The 24,191-nt window shown below is 49.2% G+C and overlaps 1 protein-coding gene across 1 annotated transcript in view; it reads right to left on the bottom strand.

Annotated features, from left to right (window-relative positions):
* DNAH9 (dynein axonemal heavy chain 9) overlaps positions 1–17,570 on the bottom strand; it is a 339,411-nt gene extending 321,841 nt beyond the window's left edge. The window contains exons 1-5 of the mRNA XM_045487400.1: positions 17,132–17,570; positions 9,268–9,464; positions 7,142–7,300; positions 5,973–6,103; positions 1,261–1,472 (exon numbers count right to left, since the gene is read on the bottom strand). Of these exons, the coding sequence (XP_045343356.1) occupies positions 1,261–1,472; positions 5,973–6,103; positions 7,142–7,300; positions 9,268–9,464; positions 17,132–17,524 (1,092 nt within the window). The 5' untranslated portion in view covers positions 17,525–17,570. The remainder of the gene's footprint in view (positions 1–1,260; positions 1,473–5,972; positions 6,104–7,141; positions 7,301–9,267; positions 9,465–17,131) is intronic.
* Positions 17,571–24,191: the final 6,621 nt, after the last annotated feature.

Genomic DNA, 24,191 nt, shown 5'->3' with positions numbered 1-24,191 from the left:
ATTCAAAAGCAAGAATTCTTTGAACCATAAGTATTCCCCTGTCTCCAAGAGTCTCGATCCTGTACCGCTGTGATGCTTAAGCTGTATGACAGCCGCCTTCACCACCACAGGGCGTGTCAAAAGTAACCTCGTCCCGGTGACGTTATCTTAGCCTTCCTGTCGGCCAGGGCTGGAGCCAGCCTTATCTTGGGCCTTTGAAGTACACAAACCAGTAAGTCATGCTAGTTGTTTTGTTGAGGCTGGTTTGGATTGGGCTTTCTTATACTTTCAACCGGAAAAGTCTTACAAAAATGCCGTGATGGAAGGGTGCTGACCTTGGAGCCAAACAACTGACTTCCCGTCCTGGATTGGGGGAACTTTGGCGGACTCAGTTGACCTCCTCGAGCCTTAGCTCACATCTTTAAATATTAATAAGAAATTAATAAGGCTCTCCCTGCCCATCTCACAGGGTCCATCCGAAAATGGCCAAGGTCTTGGATGTCACAGCACTGGTAGGCTGCAACGTTCTCTGTAGATGTTAGTTGTTACGAGTTACTCTTTATATATGTTCATTAGAGGTAAAAGAAGCCAACTTGGGAGACAGATCCCTGAAGCCTCATTAAGGCCCCTTGTTCTGTTGACACACAGACTCCTGAGGTATATGCTGTGCTGGCTGGTGTTCCAAGAGGCCCTGAGGAGGAGGAGTATGGACTATGTGGTCCAAGAAGCTGTTTCTCTGTAGCTCACAGGCCCTGAGTTCATAGCACGTGCAGGGCATGAGCATGTGGGACGTGGCCAGCCGGCCGCCCTTTGAGACAGGTCCTCTGCTTTTTCCCATTGCACAGTGGGGAAAGTGAGGCACAGAGCAGATACGTCACTTGCCCAGGCACACACGGCTAACCAGTGGTGACTCAGAATTAGGCACAAGGACGCCTGACTCTCGGGGCAGCATTCTTAAGTGTTGGGCTTCCCTGTTGACCCTGGGCACTGATCACTAAGGAGGTCAAGACTCACCACACCCACCCTGTGCCTGACCCCGGGACTTGGGCAGAGGGGAAAGGAAGACCGGTCCTCCCAAGGATTCTAGCACTACTGAGAACACCTTTTGGAGTTACTGGCGGTGACAGTAACACAATTTAAGTGTGAGACTCCTCCGGACTTGAATGAGTTCCCTGCCCTGAAGGAAACGCGCCCTCTCCTCTTCCCCGTGACCCGGTGCCAGCCAGCCCCTGGCGGGGGGCGGTGGGGAGGGGGGGGTTGTCAGGAGCCCCGATGGCTAACCTGCTGGATGAGGAGATTGCAGATTTCCTGGAGCAGCACCGTGAGCCGCCCTGGGGAGCGGTAGGACCCGCACGTGGCCCAGATCAGACACACCACGTGGAGCAGAGGCCGCAGCCGTGGTTTCACCTCCGGAAACTCCAGGCTCTCGAGGATCTCCAGGTGGCGGGAGAGTGGCATCAGGTGTGTCCGGATGTCCTGCGCCTCTGTCAGAGCTGGAAGGGATTGGAGATGGTCACCTTCCCCGCTTGGGGCTCACGCCTACCGAGTGGAGCCCTGGTGCCTGGGACGGAAGCTTCTGGGGAGCAGTGGCTGCCATTTCTGCTTAAACTAGGAGGAGAGCAGAGGAAGTTGGTCCCCAAGAACTTTCTAGCTCTTTTTTTTAATTTTTATTTTTTAATTTATTTTGAGAGAGGGAGAGAGCACAAGTGGGGGAGGGGCAGAGAGATGGCGGGGGGTGGGGGCGGGGAGACAGAGACAGAGAATCCCAAGCAGGCTCCGTGCTGTCAGCGCAGAGCCCGACGCGGGGCTCGATCTCACAAACCATAAGATCATGACCTGAGCCGAAATCAAGAGTCGGATCCTTAACTGACTTGAGCCACCCAGGCGTCCCAAACTTTCCAGCTCTTTTGAGGAAACACTGAGACCTGGAAAGCTCTGGAAAGCTGAAATAATGGTCCGAAGAGTCTCTCTGACAAAAGTCCCGTATCTGGACACCTCCCTAGCTCTGCTGGCCCCAGGCTGGTGCCCTGTGTGGAGAAGATACTTTGCTGCTGGCCAACGCCATACAAAGTAGATGATCGGAAGGACAAGTTTTAGAGTCAGAAAGATGTGCCTCCAAATGCCGACCCAGACGCTTCCCTGATGTGTGACCTTGGGCACGGCGAGTCGCTCTAACCTCAGAAAGAGGCGGAACAGGAGCTAATTTAAAGAACTCCTGGGGCGCCTGGGTGGCGCAGTCGGTTAAGCGTCCGACTTCAGCCAGGTCACGATCTCGCGGTCCGTGAGTTCGAGCCCCGCGTTGGGCTCTGGGCTGATGGCTCAGAGCCTGGAGCCTGTTTCCGATTCTGTGTCTCCCTCTCTCTCTGCCCCTCCCCTGTTCATGCTCTGTCTCTCTCTGTCCCAAAAATAAATAAAAACGTTGAAAAAAAATTAAAAAAAAAAAAAAAAGACCTACCCACCATGCCTAGGGTCTTCTTCCCACGGATATAGCGGAACAAAAGCAAGATCACCCCAGGTTTGTGGGACTGAACCCTGGCTTGATGGCCGCGGGGCTCACCCCGCCAGGAGTTTGCAATGTGTGTACATTTGCACTTTATATCTCCAACGGGAAGTCGTGTGTGCGTCGAATGGTTGAAAGTCAAATATCACAGTAAGTTGATGGGAGGGGTTGGTGAGAACATCAAAACCGCCGTGTGGGGGTGGGGGAGACACAGCTCCAGCAGCCATGCTAATGGGCACGTGCCCTAGCATTCAGACACATGGGGAGGAAGGAGGCTGAGGACATCGGGCCAGAGAAGCTTTCTCTTTACGATACTTTCCCCCCAACCCCCCAAAAAAGCAAACCCTTCTTTAATCACATAAATAGGCATCCCCCTGATTTTTAACAGCACGGTATTTGAGGGTTGGCTCGTCCAGTCCAGGGCGTGGTCACAACTTAGCTCACAAGGCAGATGAAGAAAGAAATGAACAAAGGTGGGTGAAACAAAGCTGACTAAGCAGCTCAGTCGTCAGTAACAGGCTCTTCTGGGACCAAAGCCTTTATTACGTGTAGCACTTGCCAATTTCCATGGCGTAGATACTGCTGACATTCCCACCATGTCGGATTTCAAGCTACCAGCTCGACTTTTCTGAGTGTTGGGAGGGGGGATTGAAAAGAGTTGCAGACAGCAGGTTCTCAAGAACCTGATGGCCAGTCCCCATTGGCTCCAGCCCACCTCTGGCCACTGACCTGCACACATTGCCATCAACAAAGAGCCGGACTGGTGACCAGGCTGTACTATGCCAATCCTGCCCCTGGTGGCCAGAGACTAGAATGCTCCTGCAGGGATCTGTTGGCTTCCTTTTTTCCCAAGGTTTCCTTCCACTGCTGACAATCTTGTTCCACACTGTTTCCTCCACCCCTTTAACTCCCCTCTTTACTTTTCATCATTTTCCAATTTGTGCCCACTGATCCAGGAATGTTTCTTCTCCTCTCCTTCTCTTCAGTCCATCAGTGAGCCCAAGAACTACCCTGCTCATGACTAAGACGACTAACATTCATAGTGGGTCTCTTTAGGTTCAAGAAAGACAGATGCTCTTTGGGGTGCCTGGGTGGCTCAGTCAGTTAAGCGTCCAACTTCAGCTCAGATCGTGATCTCGCGGTCTGTGAGTTCGAGCCCCGCGACGGGCTCTGTGCTGACAGCTCAGAGCCTGGAGCCTGCTTCAGATTCTGTGTCTCCCTCTCTCTCTCTGCCCCTCTCCCACTCGCTCTGTCTCTCTCTCAAAAAAAAAATAAAAACATTTTAAAAATTAAAAAAGAAAGATGCTTTGAAATTAAATCGGAAATGGGAAAACTAACTGCCAGCCTCCAAAATCTTTTAAAAAAAATTTTTAAAGATTTTATTTTTAAGTAACCTCTACACCCAATGTGAGGCTGGAGCTCACGACCCCCAGATCTAGAGTCACGCGCTCTACCAACGGGGCCAGCCAGGCGCCCCTCTAAAATCTTTTTATTCTCAGAAGACCCCATCAAAATTTCTGACCAAGTCTTTGCCTAACTCCTATAATCAAAATTCCTCTTCTTGCATCATCAGAATTGAGTTACATATGTTTCAAGGATTTCTAATTTTGCTGTCGTGTTTATCCGTTATCATGATGATGGTATTGTTTTTTTCTCCCTTCTTCTCATTGCCAACATTTACTCGACTGCAAAGAGCTTTCTGAAGCCCACCCGGGAAACCAAATCTTTTATAACTATTAATCAAGCAGAATGATTATAGTCTATTAATCTATTAATGTGCAAAATAGATTTGGGGCTCTAAATAACGGACTCGTAAATACACTTAGTGTGTGTCATTTTATTTCAGGGCCCCGAACGTCAGTCATTTGCAGGTCTCCTTTATGGTAGCTGTCGTGCCTGCATACAACCTGTAATATTCCTTACTGAGTGCTTTTCTCAAAGTTGATGCACATTTTAACCTGAATAAAATATTAGATGAAAACTTCGAATCACTACCACAAACAGAACACCGGCATCACTTGCGAAAGCAGTTGCCCTTTAACACACTTAAAAAATTTTTTTTTCATGTTTTTATTTATTTTTGAAGGAGAGAGAGAGAGACAGAGCATGAACAAGGGAGGAACAGAGAGAGAGGGAGACACAGAATCCGAAGCAGGATCCAGGCTCCAAGACGTCAGCGCAGAGCCCGACGCGGGGCTCGAACTCATGGACCGTGAGATCATGACCTGAGCCGAAGTCGGACGCTTCACCGACGGAGCCACCCAGCGGCCCAACCGTTTAACACGCTTTCAAACATACCTGTCTGTACGTCTCCCACAATCACAGTGGTGGTGGCACGCATCCACTTTTGGGGACACCTGTCCCATCTGAACTACAGTATAAATTGGGAACAATGGCGGGTTCCTCTGGGACACAAAACCTCTCTGCGAAGCAATAATCGGGGGCCCCCAAGAGGGATCTTGTTCCAAGCCAGCTTTATGTGTTGGCAGAGCGATGTCTGTGATAATATTTTAGGGCCCAAAAGGACCTCAAAGACTAGTCACTTACGGCCACTCTCCTCTGTTAGTTAGCACATATCGGAACCCCCACCACTGGGACCTTTATTCCTTGAGCTGAGTGGTTTCCAAACCCCACGCCGTGGGGCTGAGATGGTGGGGCAGGGGTAGACCAGTGGGGTCTGGACACAGGACGCTCCCCTCTTTAACAGAGCAAATGTAGCTTGGTTAGTTTTACCTTGTGGACTTCCGTAGATTGTACTGGAAGAAAGGGTTCTGATCGAGGAAAAAAACGTTTGAAAAACCACCACTTGAATTAAGCTTGAATCACATGAAATTACGGACGCCTTCAAAAGCACATTCTGACCTACCATGCTGAAGAGTTAGCGGGAGGAGGTTTGATAGGAGGGAGGAAAGAAGCAAAGGGTACAGACGGCGGCAGAGGGAGCCCAGAGAAAAATTTACCTACTTCTAATCATAGACTTTGCTAACTTTGCAATTTTGACAGGGGCCGATCTCGTCTGGGGCTCCGATGGCCAGTCCCATCCGACAGCAGGAACAGGAAAAAGCAGAACGGAGCTCGAAAAGGAACAGAGACTTCTTCCAAGGAGCTAGGGGCGGAGGGACTTGGACTCCAGAGGTGAGAGGTCACAACATGCACGTGCACAGAACAACATGGTCAGCAAAACACTTCCACTCGTGTCATCCCCCAGCGGCCCAGGGAAGCCTACGCGGGGAGTGCGGGGGCCACAACCGCACTCCGCACTAAAGCTCAGAGAGGTTAGGTGACTTTGCCGGGGTCACCGAGCCTTGGCAACGCAAACAGACCACAAGGTGTCTGCTTTCCTGCTTCTAGATTTGGCACTCTTATCACCAAGCTAGACCGTGTCAGGTGGGAGGGTTTCAGAGACTGGAAAATTGCAGAGGGAGAAGACAATTCAGCCCTAAACAAGAAATGCGACGCCAGCGTGTTGACGAAAATACCCGCGCGTCCTCACCTGCTACGACATCTCTGCACATGGCTTGGAAAGCTGGGAAGTAGCTGCTGTGGACTCTGTCCAGGAGCCTGGCCATGCCCCTCGCCTTTATCGCTCTCAGTTGGTTGTAAATGTGTTCCAGATCTTCAGCCCTACAACACCGTGGAGAGGGGTGAGTCCGGGCGGACATCGCGAAACGCAAGTCACACTGTGATGCCCCCCCTCGGACACAGAGGGGCCCTGCCTCCGGGTGCTTGCACAGAGGCCGGAGCCAGCCCCACAGAGCGGGGCATCTGTTCCTGGAACAGTGAGGGCAAAAGCCTGGGTCGGGGACGCGGGTTCAAAGGGGCAGCTCCGGGAGGTAACGGCAGCGAACACTGCTGTGACCATCTGGCAGCTCATCTCGGCAGCTGGAGGTCATTAGCTCTTGCAGTAAGGTCTGGAAGGTGGGGTGAGGGGGGGGGGGTGTCGTCAGAACACAGCTGCCGGAGAAGGGCCCGTCAGCAGGTCAGAGGAACGGTCAGTGAGGAGGCAAGAGGATGGGGCGTCTCAGCGCTGGGGCACACAGAGGGCCGGAGCCCTACCGGTACGCCTGGCCACGTGACAGGGACACTCTCATTCAATGCGAGGACAGGGGCGTCTGCCTCAAACATCTTTCTGTCTCCTTTTCAGTGAAGGAGCACTCGGCACGGCAATAAACAGAAGCAGGGAAACAGGAGAGCCTGAGGGGGAAGGAGTGGGAGCACCGGTCAGGTCTTTCCAGAATCCCGCAGGGGCTGGGACGCCCTGGAGGACGGGATTTCCAGCCCTCCCGATGACTGACTGGGCCCTAGGAAAGGCCGTTTTGCAGGCAGCCGACGGCCAGAACCCCAGATCTTTACAAGAAGTGTGCGTGTGGCTTCGACTGTCCACGGAGGAGGGGATAGAGGAGTAGAAGAAAAAACGTGACAGTTCATTAGTTTTATATTTGGTTGAAAGCACCTTTCAAGAAGTGTCAGCAGGTAGACAGGTCATAGCTCAAGAAAGGAAAGACAGCTAAGCATTTTCCGGCGCTTAGGACACCTGTGTTGACCCAACCAGTGGTGCAAAGTCCCCGGGGGTGGGACCAGACTCAGTGGCTGCCCCTTCCCCCCAGGCCACCATCATCCCCGGTAAGACATCTACGCCCCCGGATTTGAGCATGCGCCTACCTGCTCTTCCAGAACTCCAACTCCACCCTAGGGGTGGGGTTCTCCCCTTGTAGGAGGGGCTGGGAAGACTCTCTCTCAAGCACCCCCTGGACCCGGCGGCTCCACTGGATTACAGCGGACTCAATGGCATAGATGACTGACTTCTCTGTGCAATCCAAGCTGTGGAAGACACAACAAATCTCCAGGGTCTACTGGAAGTAACTCCAGGTGTCCCCAAAACAGAATGCCAAGTCTTTCAAAGATAGGTGGGAAATTCCACTGAATCCAGGCATTGTTCACTTCCGTTGGATGATAGACTCGGATCCGCAGTCAACAAAAAGTACAGACAAAACGCTTATGTGCGCATGTGTACACAGTTATTCAAGGTTGGGGGCTTCCCGACATCCTGAAGACGGGTTTGAGAACTCTGAATCCCACCGAGCCTTTCTGTCCGCGCAGGAATACACTGGACAGAAGCTATTCGGGTGAATGTCCACCCCTTGCCTGAGCACCCCCAATGTCAGCAAGCTCCCTACTTGACAAAGCAGTGCGATCCTTGGTAGGCCAGCCCGTCCTGGGAGAGAGTCGGTCTCTACACTGAACCCAGAACCGCATCTACCTCTCTGCCAATTTCCACAGTTGGTCTTGGCTCTGACTTCTGTAGCAAGAGGAGGTAGGCTCCGTCCTCCTCCACGAGGCAGGGAATCAGCCATCTGAAGGCCACGGGCAATTTCATTCTGGGCCCCCATTCCCCCTCCTACACCTTTTCGAAAATCCTTCAGTGAGGAAAGCTACAGGTGTTTCGGGAGAGATGTAAATGTCCAGAACACATTTTGGTGGCCTTTCGACAAAGCTTTCATAGACAGCTGTTCATGCCAAGAACCCAGGACACAAGCGACACAGAAAGAGAATCTATCGCCTGGGTGTTTCGTGCCAGAAACCCACCTTCGCTTATTTTAATTAAATTCATATTTGCTGTGCAACGATATGTCGCAAGTGATTACAGAAGGTATTGAAAGGAAAAGATACTCACCTCCCTGAAATGTGATCCAGCCTTTCGGGAAATTATCAAATTTGAACAAAGCGAGACAAACCCAGCAATGATTATACACACACACACACACACGCCCACAGACACGTACACTGAATGTTATTACGTTAACATATAAAAAGGAACAGGGAAAGCGTCATTTGAGTTTATTTATTTCAAAAATTGAATATTTTTATTAGGCCACATTAGGTTTTCTAGTTAACTGGGAAATTGCTTTAGATTATATATGTAGCAAATTACTTCCCAATAGCAAAAACTCATTATAAAGGACATTGGCATTGCACGCGACACTTAGTCTCCAGATCAAATCACGGGCCCTTGAATGTATAACTGTTGACCAGTAAGACATTTGCAAACTGCTGGCAATATGGCAGACGGCACTCACACCGGAAGGTGGCCTGTTCCCAGAAACACATAGAAGTGCTGGATAGAAGATAAAAAATGTATCATTTAGAAACCCAGGCTGGCTGAAAAGAAAAAGGAAAAAGACAATCCCCATGGGACAGAAAGAAAGCCATCCCCCCTCCAAGGAGAAGAGGCTGGGGGTTTTCTGCCCACCCAGATGCAAAGAGGCGTGGACTTCAAACAAAGCCAGATTTGTGTCCGTTTGGGGGAAAAAAAAAAAAAAATCCCGGAGATCTGACAAAAGTCTCCAGCTGCCAGGGGGAGGAGGGTGTGGAACTGTAACAAGAGCCACGGAGGCTGGTTCTGTGACATTACGTGCCGCGTAAATGCGTGCGGCTGTTGCCCAGACCGGACCTGGGTCTTTGCCAAGGATGAGACGCTGTCCTGATGAGCAAAATACTGCAACTCAGTGTGGCTGCTCCCGGCCCTGAACTAATTCTGAGTGGGGGAGAAAAGGGCCATGCTGCTGTGATGGCCTTCAGGGACTTCGGGCACAGGGAGTGAGAGGCACGGGCGGCAATCCGCGGAAAACACGCGGTCCGCGGATGTTGGCAAACGGCAGACGGTGGGCTTGCGTGCAGAACCAGGAGGTGTGGGGAGCCGGGAACAGAGAAGTCGTAAAGCAAACACTCAGATAAACCGGCATCTCCCCTATCTCGGAGGCCCCTACGGCCAGGCTGGCGGTACTTACGCACTGTCGCTGTCAGAATCCACAAACCCCACTTGGTCTGCGCCTGCCGGAAGAGGCAGCACAGTCTTCCCGTTGACCTGCTCCAGGATAACCAGGAGGTCGCCCTGCAGGCCGTGGGCGTGCCGCTGGACATCTTGACGTACCACGTGGGGCCAGCCTCGGTGATTCTTCTCATTGGCCAGGACGGGGAGGACCACCTGGAACGGAAGCACGCGGGAAGGGAAGGTGGGAATTTTTCTGACGCCTTCAGGAAAGACTATCTTAGAATGGCCCAGAAGGCCACCGGCAACCTTTTGCAGGCCCCCGTGTCGTAGGGCCTACTATTAAGAGCCAACAGTGTGTATTGCCTTGACATCTGGTAAAACTGGGAGGGTCTCAAAGAGCCCACCTGCAGGTGAGTCCCCTTGGCCAGACAGCCGTCTTCGTCAAGGGGATGGGCGCGGTTGCCGCTTAATTCTGAGTAGCGGGCTTCGACCCCCTGCCAGCCAGTGGACTTCCTCAAATAAGCCATTCCTATCCTCCCACCGGGGCTGGTGGGCACCCCACCATCTGGATCGCCCCACCCCAAGCTTGCCTCCCATAGCCCCGTGGTTGTTCATTGTGGTCCCAAGCCCAACTCCCGAGGGACACAGTACCCTCTCCCACCTCCTCCTCTGGGCTGTGAGTCTAGGTAACTGAGAAGCCGCCATCAGGATCATCTGTCCAATGTCGTGTGCTTGGCCATCCCCAGAACTCTTGGGCAGGAGCCCCTCCGTCATGAGCAGGGTGAATAGGAGGTGATTGAAAATGTCAAAATATAGGACGAATGCGGGTAAGGAAGCCCATCTGTCTACAGGTGTTATGACCAGGGCGTGTTAAAAAAGCAAGCCAAGTTGACGATCTTAAATCTACCTGTAGGGTGAACATTAGTTGGTTTGGGCCACCCAGTAGGGTTCCTCTGTTTTTGGTATTCATTTCTAGGTCCAGAGGTGGGATGTGAACAAATCTGAGCCAATGAGAGTCAGGCCAAAGTCTCGCATCTGAACTTTTTGATGAAGAGCGCTTTCTCTTTTCTAGGAATCCAGAATGATTGTGGCCACCTTGCCAATATATGGAGCCTTAGAATAAGGCCAATATGGGGGCGCCTGGGTGACTCAGTTGGTCGAGTGTCTGACTTCAGCTCAGGTCACGATCTCACAGTCTGTGAGTTTGAGCCCCATATCAGGCTCTGTGCTGACAGCTCAGAGCCTTCAGCCTGCTTCAAATTCTGTCTCTCTGTCTCTCTCTGCCCCTCCCCCACTCGCAAACACTCTCTTCCCAAAATAAACAGACACTTATTAGAAAGAAAGAAAGAAAGAAAGAAAGAAAGAAAGAAAGAAAGAAAGGAAGAAAGAAAGAAAGGAAGAAAGAAAGAAAGAAAGAAAGAAAGAAAGAAAGAAAGAAAGAAAGAAAGAAAGAAAGAAAAAGAAAAAAAGGAAGAAAAGAAAGGACCCTTTTGGACCCTGGGCAGAAGGCCCAAGAGGAAAGAGAGAATGAAGAGTAATATTCTGAGGATCTCAGAGGCAGGGACTGTATCTCATCTGGTCTTTTTATACCCACAGTCCTCCATAAGGCCTGGCATAGAGGAAGCACTCCATAGAGGTTCACAGAATAATTGAACGTACGCGGTCTGAAGAAAAACTGGTAAGTGAGTTTGCACCAGATTTTTGAGGGCTCTGAGTGAGAGAAAAATAATGAACGTGAACTTTCTATGAAACGAAAAGCTACTCCTTCATTTATTCAATAAATATTTATTAACCATCTATATGCTAATCGTGTTCTAGGTGCTGGGAAGGTATGTCAATGAACAAAACAGACAAGAATTCCTGATCTCATGAAGTTCAGGGGAGAGACAGTCCATCAACGGAACGTTCTGCAAGAAAGGATAATAACAAAGCAGGGGAGGACGATCAAGAGAGTTTACACTGACAGATGGACTGATTGGTGCAGGCTTCGTTGAGAAGGTCACATTTAAACAAAAACTGGGGAGGACAGGGAGAGAGCTGTGCAGATCCTTGGGGGACGTATATTATCGACAGAAGGTAGCTGGCTATGGCAGTTGGGGTTTCAGAGAAGCAAAGGCTGGGGACAGCAATATCCGAATCAGGTGGTTTGTGAAACTCTGGGGTGGGGGGGTGTGAATGACTGCTCCCGAGAATCTGAGGACAGATAGAGAGGAGGGGGTGTCCAAGCAGTGAGCCCAAGGGCTCTCCAGTGTTAGGAAGCTGGCAGGTGCCATTGATGGAAAGGAGTGGCCATCGCGACGTCAGAAGACTGGTGTGCTGAAAGCCAAAGGCCGCTCACAGGTCCAAGCAGAAGAGGACTGCTGAAGCATCCGGCGTCCTGGTAACGCCGAAGAGCTCTTCACTTTGTCTTCCATGCGACATGGGGGTGACCGCAGGCTAAAACAGGAAGAAGATGGGGACCAGCGAGAACAGACACAAATCCCAGGCATTCTGCCGTTGAGGGGACCACAGAAAAAAGGACGAGAGCTGCCAGGAGGAATGAGGATTCTGTCTGACGGGAGTTACCTGGTGGGGAAGGAAAAACCAAGAATGTAGGAGAGAGGGGAGAGTCATTGGCGTGACCTCTTCAAGGAAACGAGAATGGACGGGATTCGGAGCAAAGGTGGAGCTTTTAGTCTCGGGGTTGCCACCAGGGGACAGCACACCGTCCTTCTGTAGCAACAGGAGGGATGGCAGAGTAGGGTGACTTTAGATATTGGCAGATGGGACGGATAGAAGCACTGGTGGGAGTTTTATTCTAATACTCCCATGTTCTAAAACCAAGAAAGAAGGTGAGGCTGATAGAAATTCTGGACATTTGAGGCGGGGGGCGGGTGGTGGGGGGGGGGGGGGGAGAAAGTGTGCGACAGGGATCTAGAAAAATCAAGAGAATAATTGGAAGCATGGGTGTCACCTGGGAGGCGTAGAAGGCCTGTTACAGGTTCGGGCTCACGGATTTAAAGTGGGGCCAGTGGGTTTTGTTGGATTCCATCAGGATTATGGTTTCACCAGAGGAATAGGACAAAACGAGGCAGAGGCCAGTGAGTCCGGAGTTTACCCAAGGTCATGATGATAATGGAAGAGAAAGCACGTGAGTCTGGAGAGGGACAGCGGGAAGGCGACAGGATGGAGGGATTGGCGGTCCTAGCATGGTCGTGGGCCTGCGGTATGGGACGCTGTGTGGAGCGAGCTGGAAGACAGGAGTGGTGGTCAGAGAAAGAGGTCCCTGATGTGGGATCCTGAGGGGGTGGTTTGGAATGGGAGGTCTGGGAACAGCCACAGTAGAGAGGTAGGCAACATCGTTGGAGGAGGAAGTTTCAAGGACCCCAGAGGCCGGCTTCTTGGAAGGATCCTTCCTGCATCTGATGAAGCAGCCAGGTGGTAAGGTAGGAGTGATGTTGGAAAGAGTCACAGTGAGCCGGGGGCAGGGCCGTCAGTACATGACGCAGCAGTGAGATGGGAGAGGGCGGGTTTTGTCTGATGGCGTAAGATCCAAGCGGAGGTTTTTCTACACGAGTCTAGAAGCAGCAAGGAGGAGCGAAGGCTCAGAGATGGAGAGGCTGTGGGGACACACACACAGCTGAGTCCTCCAGGGACAGCGGGGATGGGTTAGGGCCAGGTGACAAGGAGGGGTCAGAGGAGTGAGGACGCTTTTCAGTGGGGTATCGAGGGACAAGAATTCTTGTCCTGTAGGGCAAACCTACAACACAGCACACTATTCCGGGTGTCCTCATGTACTGTTTCTAAATTCCATGACCGTCCTGCACGATCGTTTGACCCTGGCCGCAGAGGTCACATGACACTGACGCATTGCCCAGAACCGGGATTCGAACCCAGGCCCATCAGATTCCATATCCCATGCTCCCTCCCCCAGACACAGAACTTCAAAATGGCACCCAAGTCTCGGACCTCGGGGAAAATAACCTGGCAGCAGTGAGTGAAGTGGCCAGGAGGAGGAAGCAACTAGCAGGAAATTCGTTACTAAATTCTGTCAATTCCAAGAAACATTGCTTGGATGCCTTTTTAAATTACTTTTTTTAATCTATCTATCTATCTATCTATCTATCAATTATCTATCTATCATGTATGTATTTTGAGAGAGAGAGAGAGAGTGCACACACATTCAAGCAGGAGAGAGGGTGCAGAGAGAGAGAGAGAGAGAGAGAGAGAGAGAGAGAGAGAATCCCAAGCAGGCTTCATGCCCAGTGCAGAGTCTGACACGAGGCTCGATCTCACGACCCAGGGATCACGACCTGAGCCAAAATCAAGAGTTGGACATTCAACCGACTGAGCCACCCAGGCGCACCTTGGATGCATTTTTTTCTTAAACCCTGTACTAGTGTAACAAAATAATGTTAAAATGTATAGCTTCCTCCCTCATTGGGAGGAATGATACCCCACACCCACCCCCTAACACAAGAGGGCTTCTCAGCCACAAGGGCTCCTTTGGCTTGAGTGAGCTGAGTCGGGTGTGGGAGGATGAGGGGAGTATGCCACCAGGGGTGGAGCTGGCCCACAGGGGGAGAGGAGAGGGGGCAGGAGCGCTGGGAGGGAAGGAGGGGCTTAGGGGACAGGAGGTGAGCTGGGGGCTGTAACCGCCCTCGCCCTTCCTTCCTTCCATCCTTCCTTCTTCCTTCCCTCCCTCCTTCCTTCCCTTCCTCTTTCCCTCCTTCCTTCCTTTCCTTCCTTCCCTTCCTCCTTCCCTCCTTCCCTGCTTCCTTCCTTCCTTCTTTCCTTCCTTCCTTTTTTCCCTTCCTTCCTTCCTTCCTTCCCTCCTTTTTTCCCTCCTTCCTCCCTCCCTCCCGCTTTCCCTCCTCCTTGCTTCCTTCCCCCTTCTTTCCTCCCTCCCTCTTTCTTCTTTTTAGCAGAAATGGTAGCATACTATACTATAATTCTGCACCTTAAAAAATTATCCTAAATCGCAGCACTCTTCACACTAGCCAAGAGGGGAAAGAACTTCCATCCATGGGTGAATGGATACACAAAAGGCGACGTATACACAAAATGGGATAGTACTCAGCCTTCAAAAGGAAGACGGTTCTGACACCTGCTACAACCATGGATGAACCACAAGGACATTATGCTAAATGAAGTAAGCCAGTGACAAGAAGCTAAATGCTGCACGACTCCATTCATATGAGGTACCCAGAGTGGTCAAGGTCATAGGAACAGAAAGTAGAATGGGGTGGGGGCGGGGAATGCCAGGGCCCGCGGAAAGGTGGAGCTGGGGGTTTGTTTAGCACGAACCGACTTTCAGTCATGCAGGATGGCGGGGGTTCCCGGGGATTTGTGGCGCAACGGTGTGTGTGGGGTTCGCAGGTGTCGGGCTGTACGCTTGGAAATTATTGAGAGAGTGAATTTTATCTTGTGTGGGTTTTTTTTTCCCCCACAATAAATATAAATTACCTTAAGGACTGTTCCATAGCAATTATTCCTTTTATTTATTTATTTTTTCAAAGTTTACGTGTTTGTTTTGAGAAGGAGAGAGAAAGCACGAGGCGGGGAAGGGCAGAGAGAGAGAGAGAGGAGAGAGTGAGAATCCCAAGTCGGCTCTTCCCTGCTACCATAGAGCCCGACGCGGGGCTCAAACTCATGAACTGTGACATCATGACCTGAGCCCAAGTCCAACACTTAACCAACTGAGCCACCCAGGCGCCCTACCAACTCTTCTGTTTAATTGTAGCTGGACCTTCCTTCATTTGCCCGGTGCCCTGTCGATAAACATTCAGTTTGTTTCCAATCTCGTTCAATGCACCAATGAAAATTCTGGAATGTTTGAGGGCTTGGATTATTTTACAATTATGTTTTCTCGCTGGATACATTTCCTCGGGCCTGATCCTGCTCTGAAATTGACCGGCTGCCCTCCACACGTACTAAGTGTAGCGCCCCGTCTGAACCTTGGCTCAGTCTGCTCCCAGTCCCTTGCAACTTACCTTGACATCCATTTACCCTAACCTTCCTTCCTGTTCAGGAGCCAGTTCGACACCTGAGGCTACGCGTGGCTCTCAGACCACATGCATACCTCTCTCCTCTGATCACAATGGCACTTCCTTCTGTCATCATCATTCACAAGGGGACTTGATCCAAGCTTAGATCTCTGTAGTGAGGGTGTTCAGACAATGCACAGCAGTAAAGCCATTCTGGTTGTTAAAAGACTGAAGTGCATCCTGATCTACTGAGAAACCTAGCTTCTCTGGGCTTCCCGAGGGTGACTCTGTCCCCCGTGCTCCTTCCCTGCCATAACCCCTTCCCAGAGCTTCCTGGTAAAGCAACTAAAAGGCTAACATCTGGCCTAGCAGGGAGCCTCCAGGACCCGGCTCCAGCACTGGGGCCAACTCTAGGTAAATTCTACCTCCACCCCAGGCGTACAAGTTTGCAATACAGTAAAACCTTGGTTTGCGAGCAGAGCATAATTCGTTCCAGAAACACGCTCGTAATCCAAAGCACGAGTATATCAAAGCAAATTTCCCCATAAGAAAGAGTGGGAACTCAGATGATTTGTTCCACAACCCAAAAAATATTCATATAAAAATCGCAATACTGTAAATATAACACAAAATAATAAAGAAAATACATAATACAAAGAAAAAGAAACAAATTCACCTGCACCTACCTTTGAACACCTTCATGGTTGGTGTGAAGGAGACAAGAGAGAGGAGGGTTATTGTGTAGGACGACGTTCACTATCGCTAACAGAATCACGGCTATCTATTGGCTCGGTGGAATCTTTTTCTTTTTGTGCAACCGTAACAAGGAACCTATCCAATGACACTTGGTATTGCCTCCTTTTGAGGATGTCGGGGAATTGTGACATTGTGTCGACAATCACCCACAATCCCATAGTGAGCGAAAGAGAGAACGAGAGAGAGAAGAACCATTGGCTCTTTGTGATCATGTGACAACCCACGTCGCGTACTACTTATATTGCAAGACATTGCTCGTTTATCAAGTTAAAATGTATTAGAAATGTTTGCTCGTCTTGCGGAACACTCGCAGAACAAGTTACTCGCGATCCAAGGTTTTACTGTATTTGAAATAGAGGATCAATTTCATGGGTAGGATTGTGTCTTCTATTTTTCTGGTATTCCCTATGGCCTCTATCACACAAAACAGCCTCCCCAAACATACACACACAACTTACAGGGAAAATTACTCCCATTCCAGAAAGGTCTAAATGTCCCAAGAATCTCACCTTGGGCACCCTCTCTGAAATCTGCACTCTCCCCGCTTTGCCTGTGGCCTCACACAAGTACTCTATAATCCACATCTCCGGACATCTTCCTCCCTGAGCTCAGGGCAGACCCCTCCCCCCTCCAAACACCTGTTGGCTCCTGTTGGACATTTCCAAATGGATGCCCCAACTTCTCATCTTGGCACGTGGCTGACACTGGGTATTCACGGATGAGGTGAAATCAAAACCAAAACACCTCCCCCTTTAACTCCCCTCGTAGGTAAGCACTGTGTATATAGAGCCTTTCACTTCCGTTACCTCCCTGACCCCATAGAGATGACCCCTTGGTCACCACTGTTTGTCTTTCCCTGTGCCAGTTTACAGAGGGATTAAGAAATGGTCAGGACCCAGCAGGCCCTCCTGACTCCAGCCGCCCCTCGACGTTGGCTTGGTCCCAGACCGGGACTGGAGGAACTCGGAGCCCATTCAGCTTCTCACTCTGACCTGGCCCGTTCCCAGGTGGCCCCAGCTCGCCCCCAGGTCGCACGTGGGCTCTGGGCTTGGGGCCCCTCCCCTCTGGCCACGCCCCCTCCCCCGCCCTCCGGCTCCGCCTCCCCTCCCCCTCCCCCTCCCAGTGGCTGCCGGCGCCCCGCAACCTGCCCACCCTCACCTGAGAGAACAGGGCGGCCAGATGCTCCAGAGGGGCGGCGGGCACGTCCCCGCACAGCACGGCGCCGCGGAGGCTGCGGGGCCCCGGCGGCTCCGGCCCGGTGCGCAGGAAGAAAAGCCCCTTGGCGCGAGGCGGGCCGGCCTCGGGCCCCGCGTCCAGCCCGGGTCGCAGCGCCAGGCCCCCCGGCCCGGGCCGCACCACCAGCAGCGGCTGCGGGCTCCCCTCATCCTCGCGGCCCAGGAAGGCGTGCAGCAGCCGCTCCGCCTCGGCCGTGCCCGCGCAGCGCTCCCAGGCGCCGGCGGCTGGCCGCAGGCTCCGGGCCACATAGGCCCCCAGGAGTCGCAGGCGCGGGTCGGCGCCGGGCTCCGGGTCCGCTTCCTCCGCTCCAGGCATCGCGCGCTCCTGTCGGCCCCAGCGGTTTCCCGGGCGACGCGGACGCGGCCGGGGCTCCCGCCTCCGCTGCCCTCCTATTGGGCCGAGACTGCTGACCACGCCCCCTTCCAGGCTAGAGAGGTAGGCGAGGGACGCGGACGGAAAGGGGCGGGCTCGCGTCGCTGTTGCTAGGAAACCAGCCGCCGCTCCTGGTTAGTGCCTGCTCTCTCGGATTGCAGGTGCTCAGGGGTGACCGTCCAGAGCCCCGGTTTATTGACGGGGTGCGTGGAGGGGGAGGGCAAGGATACAAATGCTGTTAAGGGTCTTGCTGGCTAAGGTCAGATTAAATTCTTTAGAGGACTCCAGACACTGAAAATATGCTGGTTCTCCCGTCTACTCCCCAAATGTGTAATTCAAACTTGAAAAAACGATGTCAAATCCTAAAATAGATGTAAGCGAACTCAGTGAATTTTTTAAATTTCTTTTCCGTGATAACTTACATACTTTAGAACGGTGTTTATGTGGCCACTGAGCATTCGAAAGGTGCTGGTGCGACTGAGGAACTGAATTTTTAATTTAATATTAAACAATAATGAAATAATAATGAAATAATAATTTTAGATCAGCTTCAGAATTTCAATGTCAATTTATTTTTTAAAAAGATTTTTTTTAGGGTCCTGCTCTGTTCATGCCTTAAGTGTGTGCTTAATCTGACAAATGGGGACTCAAACTCTGAGATGGCCCCAATCAGTTCTTCTGAAGTGCAGAAAGGCGCTTTTTAATATGCAGGATTGTGTGGATCTTGTCTTACAAAAGGGATACCGTGAAGCAGCTTTACTGACCTCAGAAATAAGCGTTTGTCACCTGCTGACTCCCTCTTCATTATGGAGATATAAATAGCTTGGCTCTTTGCATGCTTGTAAGGGGTGTAGGGACAAGGAAAGGGACAGCCTGGAAGCATGAAGCCTGCAGGTCTGAAATGAGCCCCCCCACCCCATCCCCCCGCCCTACCACCCTGATTTTTGTCATCAACCAGAGGCTGCACAATCTCTGGTAAAAAAGAATGTTCCTAATAGCTTCAAAGAAACATTAACAGAATAAGCACTTATCAAAGGCAACTCAGTTAACAAGAACCCCTCAGGAAAAGTTGGTAGCTAAAAGGTAAAATGATTGATTTCATAATAACTGGGGCACAGGAGGCGCTATGATGAAAAATGTTCACAATAGAAAATGAATCTTTATGTGTGTAAAGAGTGTTTTATCATTGCCGGATTAAACAGTAGGCAGACCAACTGTGAGGAAAGGGACAAAGCAGGGGCCCTAAAATGATTTTAAGATGAATTTGGTGATTGACATTGCAAAAGAAAGCGTCAGGGGAAAATGGAAGTGTTGGGGGCTTCTTACACATAGCATTGTTTTTTAGAGTTTTTATTTTGCACAGAGGAAGGCATGATTATTGTTTTAATGCTTAGGGCCTCCAAATGTGTAAATCCCGGTCATGTTTTATAGAGAGAGTGACTTCAGGGCCATTAACTTCCTGTAAACCCTTCAAATAAAGTTTCTACCACCCCAGTCGTGGCCTATGTTGACCTCCATCCTTATTGTCCCTTTGCCCCAATATACATAAAAATAGAAACCCAGAAGCCTGTGAAGGTGATCTGAAGATATCTGACAGTAAAATCTCCTGAACACGTCAACCCAGGCTTTTTTCCTTTAAAAATACACCTTAATCTTCATTTCAGAAGGAGATCGGCTGGGGGTGTGTGGGGGTGGGACATTAAATGGGATTTATTAACAGCAACTGACATCAAGTTTATACTGTATAATTATAGTAAGGGAAATAAAATGACAAACATGTTAGCAATCTGTTACCGTGTAACGAATTACATGAAAAGTTAGCAGCTTCATAACATTATCTAACATAATTTATGCTGGCTCAGGAATTGGGGCAGTTTATCTGGGCAGTTCCGGCTCAGGATCTCTCATCATGTTTCAGACAAGATGTCTTCAGGGGCCACATCATCTGGAGGCTTGACTGGGTCTGGGGGAGCCGCTTCAAGATATCTTGCTCCCATGGCTGGTGAGTCAATGCTGGAGGCTTCGGTTTCTCAGCACGTGGAGCTCTCCACTGGGTGTTTGATAACACTATGGCTGTCTTCCCCTCGACCAAGTGATCTAAGAGAGAGCAAGGCAGAAGCCACAAAGTCTCTCACGACCTAGCCTTCGAAGCCACACACTGCCATTTCTGCAATAGCTCTGTCAGTTACAAAGATTCACCCCATTCACGGTGAAAGGGAAGTATTCCAGGATGTGAATACCTTGGGGGCAAGACTCACTGGGTGTTACCTAAGAGGCTGGCTACTCCGAAAAGTGTTCAGAAAGATATTGAATTTGTGTAATTCTTCAGAGGAAATGATTTCCATTTTTTATGTTGGAAACGTGACTTTGCTTCTCTGAGCATAATGTTTTTTATATCAGACTTTTTGCTTTGCACAACTCTTGTTCAATGCTTTTTAGTAATGATCTCTTTAAATTCTGGGCAGTCATCATGGGCAAGAAAATGTGTTCACACAAGCAAGTAATGCAAAATGTAAAGCCTTTAGACTCATTCAAAAGTGAAGAGTTGACATTATATTTCCAGAATCTGACAGTTCTTTTCTTCGCTGACAAACATTATGTTGAAATTTCTCATGATGCTGCTAATGGATATTGAATCTGAATCAACCTTTTCCTATCAAATATTTAAAATAATGATAACGTCTTAATTCAAAGAGCATGCATGCGTTGTTACAGTAGTTTCCTTCCAGCCGTCTTAGATGCCACTGAATAAAGACATTGGACACAAATGGGGAGGTGCTTTGGATACATGTGCCGAAGGAGAATCCAGGCTACCTGGGACTCCATCCAGGAGGCACGTATAAGAATATTAATTGTTCGTAAGAGCATAATCATGGGAAATAGACTGAGTGTTTACCAATGACAGAATGAGTAGACAAATTGTAGTGTATGTCATTCATAAAATAAAATACTATCCAGCAGTGAACAGGAGGGGACAACACGGGCAAATCTCAAAAGTTTAGTGCTAAACAAAAAAGGGGAAGTTGCACATAAATGCATTTAGTATAATATTTATTACTAGTTTTAAGCCAAACCAAATCAACACTATTTTTGTAGACAGGCATATGAAGAAATCTAGAGAAAAATCAGAGAACGATTATCACAAAATTCAGATTTTGATCACGTCTCAGAGGTGGAGGGGAAAAGAGGCAGGGAATGGGGTGGGACACACAGGGGTCTTTCACATCCCTGGTAATGGTTTGTTTGTTTATTTGTTTATTCGTATTTTAGAGACAGAGAGATGGGGGGAGCGGGGTGGAGAGGGGCAGAGGGAGAAAGAAAGAAAATCCCAAGCAGGTTCCATGCTCAGTGTGGAGCCCAACGCAGGGCTCAATTCCACAGCCCTGGGATCACGACCTGGGTCAAAACCAAGAGTCCAACACTCAACCAACTAAGTCACACTGGTGCCCCTAGTAATGGTTATTCTTAACCTTGCTTATGGGTGTTCATTTTACCACTCACTCTTCTTAACCCACACATGTGTATTATATACTCTCTTGTGTACATATGAAATACTTCACAATTAAAGAAATTTCATGGGGTGCCTGGGTGGCTCACTTGGTTAAGCTTCCAACTTTGGCTCAGGTCATGATCTCACAATTCGTGAGTTCGAGCCCTGCACTGGGTTCTGTGCTGGCAGCTCGGAGCCTGGAGCCTGCTTCGGATTCTGTGTCTCTCTTTCTCTCTGCCCCTCCTCTGCTCGTGCTCTGTGTCTTTCTCTCTCAAAAATGAATAAACATTAATTTTTTTTTTTTAATTTTAAAAAGGGATGCGCCATTTCTTGAACTCTGAATGTTGTGGGGCAATTCATTTCAGTTACTGGGAATAAATGTATTGTTATTCACTTAAATGCTACTAATACCCCATTAGACCTATAAAAGTATACATCGTTGGGTAATGCCTGTTTTCCCTCAAACCTCTGTAGAAATTGCTTTTTGACACTGAATGTGGAAGAGAAGTCTGAAGCTCGCCTGATTTTTATTCCTTTGTAGGTAACATTTTGAAACTACAGGATTGTTTAAGGCAGTTTTTTCCCCGCTTTTCATTCCGGTGATACAAAAAAAAAAAAAAAAATGTTTTACGATATAGCTAAAGTCCCATTGAATTGATTTTTGCCTGAAATTATGAGGGCATGTTTGGTTCTTATAATGATGGGTTTCTACACAGCAAGAGAGATCGTTCTATAGAATCTTTGATTATTACCTATTTTCTACTTGCACTTTCTGATCTGGTTTTCTGGTAACGTAAACTGATCGAGTGTGCCTAAAATTACAAGTAAGGGATACATTTTGAAATACTAATTGAGGTTTGTTTTTTTGGCTTTTTTTTTTTTTTTTTATCCCTATGTGTTTTGATATTGTCCTGTGGCTCTCTACTTAGTGAGTTAGTGACATTTAATGCCTCAGGGGAGTGTGGATATAGCTTCAAAGGGTCTATTGAATTTCGGAATGGTTTTCAAACACAATGGTCATGAAAGCCATTCTGTTTCTTTTCTTTTATTGTAAGAGCTAAGCACTTAAGAGGGAGAAAGGGTTTATGTTGCACTGCTAGTTTGTTTTCATTGCAGGAGCGTGGCTTTGAGGACACAAGGCACAGCCTGGAGACTGAGAGGTTAGGATGTGTGTACTAACCCGTAGGTGGAGAAGCACATTTCCTAAAAGGAGCGATAAGCTGGGAAGGAGTGCTGCAGAAGCCAAGTAGAGGACCGCGTAGACATGCGGTACAACTATTGACCCTTTCAAGAGAGTCCGAGGACAACATGACAGCTACTCCAGGAATACTTGGGTATTTCTTGGGAATACCCAATACTAGGGAAGGGGATGCTTGAGCCCGGCTGCCCAGGGAAGCACTTGGTGTTACAGTGGCAATGAATGAGAACAGGGTCTAAAGAGAGTAACCAGAAAGCAGCCTTTCAATACTGCCTTGACTTATGTTCAGGGACAGGGGCTGACATTTCCCAAGATCTTTGTAGGATGGTTAGGAGAAGGAGGGCAGAAATGCTCGGAGAGTCAGCTTGGGTTCAGGCTGAGAAGGACTGTGAGAAGGACACAGTCTAGGTACCTGTATCACCTAGAGGCTTGGTGGACAAGAGGGCATGGTTACAAGGACTGACTCTACAAGATGGTGTATATGTCAGTGAGGACATAGGACAGATGTAGACCCTCCCCTGATGGCCAAAAGATATATAAGCTCCCCAGGAACTTAAAACCCCCCAGAGAAGAGAGTAAAAGGAAAGAATCCTGAAATATAGACATCAGGTGATTGGATTACCTTGAACTGGCAAGACTGTGTTTTCTACCCCTGACTGGGTAGAGGGGTGGATCAGTCTGGGCTTGGTCAAAGCCACTCCAAGTATTATATAAATAAGGAGTTTCATATAGAAATCAGACCTTACATGAGCATGGGAAGAGCAGGGAAGTGAAGCGGGGAGGTCTGAAGATTGTAGCTGGAGGTTCAGAGAAAGAGTCATAATTTCGCGACCATGGAGGATGTACCTTTATTCCATTTAAATACTATTTTCCTGCCTTCTAGTACACACCTCCCAGAACCCAATCCCATTCGGGGCTGTATTTTAAATGAGAGTTTCTGTTTCTGGTGGTAGAAAGATGATAAGAATAGAGTCTAGGGTAAAATTAAGGGGGAGGTTACACGGGGGTAAAATGTTATTGGTCACTTCACATGGTTAACATCGTAAGTCAGTAAACTGTGGTCTGTGGACTGAATCCAACCCTACTTTATTTGCCTACTTTTGCAAATAAAATCCAGGTGAAACACAGCCAGGCCTATTTGTTTATGCATATATTCATTTATTAACTTTTTTTATGAATCGTGAAGAGCCTACGGCTTTTTTCCACACTACAAGGGCGGAGTTGAATTGTTGCAAGTCTACAGAGACAGGATGGCCCTAAAACCTAAGATATTTGCCTCTGTAGAGGAACAAGTTGGCCAGCCTCGAGTTTAGATTAGATACTATGAAGTCTTTTGGTTGGTAAGAACTCAATGGAGGAGGAATAAAGTAGTCTTAGTCTCCTGAAGTCAAGTTCAGAATGGGTTTGGTGGTTTCCATATGCTTTGGAGTCAAAGGTCAACCTTTGCAGCTTGTGGAATCAGGTGACCCTTCAGTCACAGCTGTGAAAGTGAGGAACATTCTTCTTCTGTGTTTTCTTAGTTATTCTAGTGAGAAGTTGGGAGAGGTTACAGGAAGTGTCCCTAGCTGGATATGACTTTTTTAACTGTTTATTTATTTTGAGAGAGAGAAAGAGACAGAGTGCCAGTGGGGGAGGGGCAGAGAGAGAGGGAGACACAGAATCCAAAGCAGGCTCCAGGCTCTGAGCTGTCAGCACAGAGCCCACTGTGGGCTTGAACCCACGAACCGCAAGATCATGACCTGGGCTGAAGTTGGAGGCTTAACTGACAGAGCCACCCAGGCGCCCCAGGACATCATTTTAAACAACAAACCCATAATGTGCTTTCTCATTAATGGTTCTTAAGGGTACCGACTGACTGCCTTCTTTTTTCCCCATGACCCAACCTGTTCCTGTGGGCTGTGAAAGTAGGTCTCACCCTTCTG

Source organism: Leopardus geoffroyi, chromosome E1 (genome assembly GCF_018350155.1).
Source record: "Leopardus geoffroyi isolate Oge1 chromosome E1, O.geoffroyi_Oge1_pat1.0, whole genome shotgun sequence".
In the NCBI taxonomy this organism is placed as follows: domain Eukaryota; kingdom Metazoa; phylum Chordata; class Mammalia; order Carnivora; family Felidae; genus Leopardus; species Leopardus geoffroyi.
Note: the sequence above shows the minus strand (reverse complement) of the source record. Positions and strands in the feature narration are given on the sequence as shown.